At 37.4% G+C, this 8,155-nt stretch overlaps 1 protein-coding gene across 1 annotated transcript; it reads left to right on the top strand.

Annotated features, from left to right (window-relative positions):
- The first annotated feature begins 3,578 nt into the window (after positions 1-3,578).
- LOC126273305 (mitochondrial import inner membrane translocase subunit tim16-B) lies at positions 3,579-3,947 on the top strand. Its single transcript, XM_049976882.1, has one exon. The coding sequence runs from the start codon at positions 3,579-3,581 to the stop codon at positions 3,945-3,947; it is 369 nt and encodes a 122-aa protein (XP_049832839.1).
- The last annotated feature ends 4,208 nt before the right edge of the window (positions 3,948-8,155 follow it).

An 8,155-nucleotide genomic window follows, 5' to 3' on the forward strand; every position in this document is an offset into this window, starting at 1 on the left:
GATATCGGATAAACGCGAATACTAACCTTTATATTGATTTGTAACATAGTTTTTACAAGTTAAGGAGTGTATGTAGTTCCACAAAAGTCGACAATAACTACAAAAAAATTATGCGACATTTGTGATTATTTAGTTTCTTAAGAGCCCTGATAATTACAAAACGGTGCATTACAGGACAGTTTATTTGCGATTCTCTTGTACTGTACACACACATTTACTAAATAATGTTGTTTTCCTTTAATAACAAAAAATTGCTAGTAAGCATAAAAAGACTTGACCTCTTACAGATAGAGGTGTTCATTACATGTTCAGCAAAATCAGTGATTTTGGATGTAGGAAACCTATTTGGAACGTAATACATACATTATTTAACATATCAAATAAGCCACCATAGCTGTAGCTTAAGGGAAAACCATGCAGATGAGATAATACATCGTCAGAAGCTATAAACTGTTTCCCAACATAGGAGAAAACGATTCCACAATGGTTGTTAAATCTGCGCACAAACGGAAATAATCTTCCATTTTGAAACAAAAGTAATTACATTTACAAAAATATTCGTGTATTAGAAATTCAAGCGAAGTGTAAGAAGGGGTGACTCATTGGAATCCATAAAAACTTAAGTTTCAAAAAAGTGCCTATGATAACAGCAACAGAAATACATGTTTCTCTTTATGAAATGTGTTTATATTCTCTTGCTTTCCGCAGAATAAGCTGCAAATATAGACATATTCGAAAATATTTCTTCATGAATGAGTTGCAGCTTATGACACTGAATGAGCGTAATGTGGCTGTTTTTACTTATGTTTCACGAACTTTCTTGGTAACATATTAATGCATGGAACGCAAAAATAGAGTCTAGTGAAGGACAGGATACAACCTGTTGGCTTTGATGAATGACGTCAGAATTTGCCAGAGATAATTTATTACACAGATGTGACAGCTGAACAGTATTCAGAAACAAAGGAATACTAAAGACAAAAAATATGGTTAACATATATCAAGGCAAGTAATATTTTCACGTTAAGGATATCATGTGTTTGTATTGTATTATTTCTGTAGAAAATGAAGGGGAAAAATGGATGGAAATATTGGTAGCATAGAATATCTCACGTCACATACATATGGGTTGTATCTCTAACCTCATTCGAACTGTATTGGTAAACACAAGTACAAGATACGAGTTTAGTGTACATCGATTTCTTAGTTTTCGTTAGCATTAATATCCTGTTGTTCAATTGAACTACATAGGTCAACTGAAGCACGGGATACAAATTTTACATGTGTTGTTTCTTTCGCCGCCGCTACCACAAATAGTCTGTTCTTACATAGATAGTAATACTACCGATGGCAGAAGGATCTACATACATAATATTTGTATCCCATACTTCCGTTGACCTATATGTAAGTACACTGCTAATTAAAACATGGAAATGGACGTACATTACATTTGCAACCTGTACCTCAGTTGAACTATGCGAAGAGGCAATAAGATGACCACATACAATTTGTATCCTGTATTTCACTATGGGGTAGAGATTTTTTTCACCTTCAGTGCTAATGGTATCGACTGAAAGTTATAGTTTTGATCACAGCAATGACAATAATCTCACTGTTTAGTTGAGCTATATAGCTATACACAACAATTGTATCGTTCTCTCCATTTCACATATATAGGTAAAACTCATCAATGTTACATATGTCGTTCTTTTCGAATAGGTAGTGTCAGTGTAAAAGTCAACTGAAGAACGGGATACAACTTTTGATTGTGTTGGCCGTTTCGCCTCCACTATTGCTAGTACAGATTCGACAAAGTCATGATGATACTAGTGCTGAGAAACGAAAGAAGAACGACAGCTGCGAAATTTCTATTACATACAGGAGTACACGAAACCATATGTAATAGCGAAATACATCAATGAAATACGTCAAAATAGTCAAATGCAGTGAAAGAAAAAAAATCTTAGCGCAAGCCCCAGTGGACAATGATCTGAACTCAATATTGTGGCCAGCCGCGGTGGTCTCGCGGTTCCAGGCGTTCAGTCCGGAACCACCCGATGCTACGGTCGCAGGTTCAAATCCTGCCTAGGGCATGGGTGTGTGTGATGTCCTTAGGTTAGTTAGGTTTAAGTAGTTCTAAGTTCTAGGGGACTGATGACCACAGATGTTAAGTTCCATAGTGCTCAGAGCCATTTGAACCATCAATATTGTGATTAACTACCAAATGCTGATAATCCGTTTCCCCTAAATTTCCATATGAAGAAAAACCATCTGAAATTACAATGGAACCCTGTGCAACGTGATCTTCAATTAAGCTGACCAAAACTTCCTTCATACGATTGGGTACTACTTTAAACACTACATCGTCACACTCTTGACCTGAAACTACAGACCCCCAAACCCATAACCCCACCAGAGGTTCCCTCCCTTTGTACTTCCTTTTGCCAAAATGCGACTCGTCCATTTCGACCATAACACACGGCCACCCCAACGGCCCTCTATATTTCATGTACTGGTACGAATCCACAACTGTATGCTTACTCACTAGACAGTCATGGACACACAGCCACAGAGGATATCTCAAACACCGACAGTACGTGATTTTCATAATGTCTCTCAAGTCGAGCTTAGATTATTCGAACCACGTCCCTCGTCTAATGGACCGCCACGACCGATCTTTGCTGCAGCGCCATACGAGTAAGTCGTGAGTACGGCGACGAGATAAATTTGTGAGGCGTTTATGTTCGGCGCACTCACGACATCGAACATAATCGGCAACGAAACTACACATTTGTAAAAAACAAATTGTGGCCAATATGTCTACGCCCATAGCCTCTCTCAAATCATCCAGGTTCATCGGAACAGACAAATCCATAGCTAAAAACGAAAATGAGTTGCTAAAAATTGTCCTAAAATAAGAAACTAATAGTTCAAGTTACCTCAATATCACTAAGAATGAAATTAAGTACAGAATGAATTGCAAACAACCCATTATTTAAATAAATGCACACGAAGAATATTTTGAGCAATATGTAGCGATCTCTTTTAAAATCAGATTCAATAATTTTAATGTACAATGCTAGCGCTTATCCGGAAGACAGAACTGTTTTTTTTTAATCTATGGCTGAAAGTGAAGATGTTATTATCTATGAGTAACGTATGACGTCATTGGTCAAAGCCGAAAGTTTTTATCACCTGCTTCACTAGACCCCAAAAATATAACAACTGTTAGTTAAGTAAAAATAATTAAAAGAAACATTATCGTTACGACACATTAGACTGTTTGCTGTCTTACCGCTTGGAGCTCTAGTTTCGCTCCAGACCTTAATAGTCTATGGTAACAACCTGCGCATCAGAGAGCTTCGTCACTGTCTTTACCTTATTGATCTCTATCTTGAGAAGCTCACTGGTTGACTAAATTCATATATTTTGTGACTGAGAAGAAGCGCAAGTGTTTTGTTTACGAATATCATTACACAATACACATGTTATCTCTGACAAAATTTCAGTAGCAGTGAGCAATGTGCAAGTACTCAGAAAAGGGAAATAGCATAAGTTCGTAGCAGTGTGGAAGAGTGATGGCAAAATACATCGCTCAAATTGTGATACTCGGAACACAAGTAATAGGAAGAGCTTTCGCCAGGGCGTTACGACAGGAATTTGCAGCTAGTCAAGAAGCAGCGCGAAGAGGAGGCGGCGGTCAGCAAGGTACCAGTCGTGCTGCAGCCAATGCGAAAAGTGGAATCACGTTGGAGGAGGCTCAGCAAATATTGAACGTCGACAAACTGGATCCAGAACAAATCAAAAAACAATACGAGCATCTATTTAAGGTGAACGACAAGAGCAAGGGTGGATCGTTTTATATACAGTCAAAAGTTGTTAGAGCCAAAGAAAGACTTGACAAGGAGCTTGAAATGAAGCAAAAAACTGAAGAACCAGAGAAATGATGTCACTCTTCATTGTAGCATGTGATCGAAGTAGTGCAGACATGTTGTTTCTGTGCATTGCAATCGAAAGTTGCAGTGCGAAATGTATATAGTATAAATAATAAATGTTTGATGATGTGGTGCTACTGAGTTCCTCGTTGTCATCAATCTATGACTAATTTGTTAATTCTTTCTGTTCATTTCTACCACAGAACTTCAGAACAGGTGAAAGTAATCCCTGAAAATTTGACAGGCTGAATTATCTACACTACAAGTGTGTTAATTGATAAGCTTAATGAATCTTGATTTTCTTCACATCTCTCTGTAACTATGGCAGAGTAGAATGGCCAAATGAATCATCGTGTAGCAAGTAGTATTGTTTTTCCTTGTGTGCAGTGGCCACTGTTACAGTTCTATTTGTATTTGTGAAGTATTTAATATGCACATTCAGTAGGACAAAATGTGCATATTTGCTCCTGTTTGTAATAGCTGGTGTCTATGCCCTGCAGCTTAGTTGGTGTCCACTAGTACAGAACATTGGCACTAATAGTCCTATTTGCACAGACATTTAATAGATCTTATATTTAACACAGTTTGTTGTTTTCTTAATGAGACTAAGCATTTGCCATGTATTCCATGAAGTGATTAACTTAAGTTTTTTCAGGAGGCACTGTTAACATGAAGCCTCTTTCTTCAATCTAATTAGTGTGTTCATCTATGTTGCTGTATTTTATTGCAGTTTGTGAGGGTGCGTGTGTGTATATGTGTGTGCGTGGGGGGGGGGGGGGGGATAACACATCTTTCATTGTTAGATTGACATCTTTGAGGTAAAATATTTGAGATGCTCACGTTTTTAAAAATAATCTTATAATGATCATTTCAAAATATTATAAAAAGAGGAGAATGAGTGTTAATGTTTAATAAACATTATGTGCAACGATCTACTTTGTTACGATGTGAGTCAAAATTCGAGTGAGTATATGGCCATTGTCAAGTTCTGCAACATGAACTCCCACACTTGCTCAGCTGAAACTGATTTGACTTTTTTATTGATAGTTATTTTTAGCACTACTATTGGAACTCTGTCATGCTTCTTTGTTCAAGTTCATTACTACCTGCTTGATATCCACTGGTGGAAATAGTCATCTTAAAATTACCTTGAATACGCCCAAATCTCTGTTGCTTATCAATATTTTCTAATGTCATCTGTCCACATTCTGTGAAGTCATTGCCTCAGTCTTTCCTTACTTTGTGGAATACAGTAAAAAACAGCTTTGGCACATCTACCACCCATTCACCTGGTTGCATGTCCCAAACACCATCTTATTCATTGACCCTCTGATATAGGCCTACATATCTATATTTTTTTTATCATTATAATTTTCTTACAAAAGTTCATTAACTGGTTTTGTGACTTTCTTTTTAGTGTTGATTACACATTTCTTTAAACATGTTATAATTATTTTTAAGGCCATTTACACAAGCTCTTTCATTCTCTGCACAAGTTTGTGTGGACTAGAGGCAAACAGAACAGTGACATTACCTTTTTTTCCCTTTTTTGTACCTCTTTAAATTCTAAAATTCTCACTATCCTTATCATGCATAATGCAGACTGTAGCATTATGTATGTGTTTGTCAGTATACTAATATACTCTGATGTGATGGAAATATTAGGATTGCTGAAACTTCCTGGCTGACTAAAACTGCATGCTAGACTAGGATTCAAAACTTGGACCTTTGCCTTTCACAGGCAAGTGATATGCTGGCTGAGCTGTCAAAGTCCAACTCATGGCCACCTCCTCACAACTTTACTTTCCACCAGTGTCTCACCTCCATGATCATTGACCACCATGAGATGAAGGCCACCTTGTGGGCACTAGACACGATATGGAAAACATGTAAGTGGAGCAGAGATGACTACAGAATTATTCTAATTACAATATGGGTTGCAAATGGGGAAATGCACTGAAATAAGTGACAGGTAATGAGTCTCAGAAACGGCAAAGCTGGTAGGCTATTTGTGTACTGTTGTCTTGAGCAATAAGGGACATGGTTGATGGCTGGTGAAACTATGAGTAGGCGATAAGGTGTTGGGCATCCACTCCTTATCACAGAATATGCAGGTCTTGCTGTAAAGCACAATGGGTGCTGGTCTGATGACAGAGTACAATGCTAGAGCAGACGTGTGTTTCAGAGCACACTATTCACCACACATTATCAAGCACGTGGCACTGCAACAGCCAGTTCGTACCTGTTCCCATGCTGACTCAACAATATTACTGGTTCTGATTGCAGTGGGAATTAGATCATCGATATTAGACCCTGGCACAGCAGTTTACGGAGGATGATGATGAACTTGTATTGATGACTTGGTCACCAAATTCCGTCAATCTGAACCCAATGGAACTCATCTGGGATGCTATTAGGCACCAGTTCCACACCCACAAACCACTATTTCTTGGGAATTGCATGAAGTGTGCATAACATTTTGGTGCCACATAGCTCTGGAAACCTACCGTGGACTTGTCAAATCCATGTCACAGAATCACTCCTGTATTGCACTCCAGAGATTGAGTAGCACAACATTAAGTAGCTGTTCATAACATTCTGGCTCATCAGCTAGAGTTCAATTAGTTCAATAGGTCTACAGTTTTTTCTCAAATATTATCAGTACATATCATGTTGAAAATGAGTGATAAATCTTCTCAAAATCTGTTGCTTGTGGACAAAAACATACTGATAGTATACGTCCTCATTATTCTATTCTATAATTTTATTTATAAGTTGTAAATGGTTTGTTGTGCAATATCCATTTCTGCAGGCAGCTTTTTCCTTTGCTTGAATAAAATCCCATGTGGTTTGTCATGGTTCTAGAGAATATCCTGTTTATTGCAGAGGTGGAGCTTAGGTTGAAAAGTTATCATTTGATTGTGAGTAGGCAGAATGGTATGTAACACTGCGATTAATTTGTTGTTTCCATTTTTGTAATAGATACATTGTTTTCCAATATTGGGAAATTGCATTATAGTGTAGATGTTTTGTAAATATTTTTCTAAGTTCTTGTATCTTCTTCTTTGGTACTGCTATAGCCCTTGTTGAGCCTAGTCTTCTTCAACAATTTTCCTCCGCATTTCTCAGTTGTTTGCCAAACTTTTCCACCCCTGGACTTCCATACTGGAGAGATCCACTATTACATTGTCATCGTCAATCCATCTTCTTCATGGTCTCCGTTTTCACCTAGCTGAATGTAAAGTACCATTCATTATTTTCTTTGGAATTCTGTGATTTCACAAATTTTATGTCCATAACTTGGATTAATGTATTAATACTTGTAATTTGGCATTGTAATGTGTTCTACAGCCTTCTTCCTCTCTTTGTGTTTTGATCATGTTCTGTCAACATCCATGCTTCTGACCTGTATGTGATAACTGGGCGCACTAGGGATTTATATATTAGTAGTTTTGTTTTTGTTGCAGCTAGACTATTTCTGGAAAGTTGCATATTTGCAGAGTAAGCTCTGTTTCCTGCTTATTTTCTTTCGCTTATAGCCCTTCCAATACGGTTACCATTTGATATTAGGGCTCCCAAGTAATTAAAAGAGGACACTCCTTTGAAGCAGTTCCCATTGATTTTTAGGTCTTTAGGGGTTATTCTAGCCTCAAATTGTGACATTACCATATATTTCGTTGTGTTTTCATTTACTATGAGGCCAGTTATTAACGATTCTGCATCAACTGCCCAGCATATTTCTTGGAATGCATTGATATTTCTTTCTATTATAGCAATGTCATCAGCCTATGCACATATCCGGATAGCTCTCATAAATGTGGTGCCTATTTTGTTGACTTTATTTACTCACTATGCAGGGCTATATTGTAAATAGCACAGTGGAGAGACTTATCACCTTGCTTCATGCCCTTGTTAAAGTCAAAGCTTTCACTTGTTCTACTAAAGAAAGGTCTTTAATTTTGCACTTGTCTGTGTCATTGTCATTCTGATTAGTCTTATGAGTTTAGCGCATATACCAACTTCTTTCAATACTCAGTATAGTTTTTGCTGTCAAAGGCCTGTTTGAAGTCGATGAATAGGAAACGCAGATTTATATCATATTCATAGAACTTTTCCATCATTTGTCTTACCACAGATATCTGATCAGATGATCCTCTGTCTAGTCAAAAGACACGTTGATCGTAGTATATCTTCTGCACACTTCCGTATCATTCTTGTAT

Source organism: Schistocerca gregaria, chromosome 1, assembly GCF_023897955.1.
Source record: "Schistocerca gregaria isolate iqSchGreg1 chromosome 1, iqSchGreg1.2, whole genome shotgun sequence".
NCBI classification, from domain to species: domain Eukaryota; kingdom Metazoa; phylum Arthropoda; class Insecta; order Orthoptera; family Acrididae; genus Schistocerca; species Schistocerca gregaria.

Coding starts and splice junctions, on each gene's coding strand:
- LOC126273305 (XM_049976882.1), top strand. CDS start 3,579: ATGGCAAAATACATCGCTCAAATTGTGATACTCGGAACACAAGTAATA.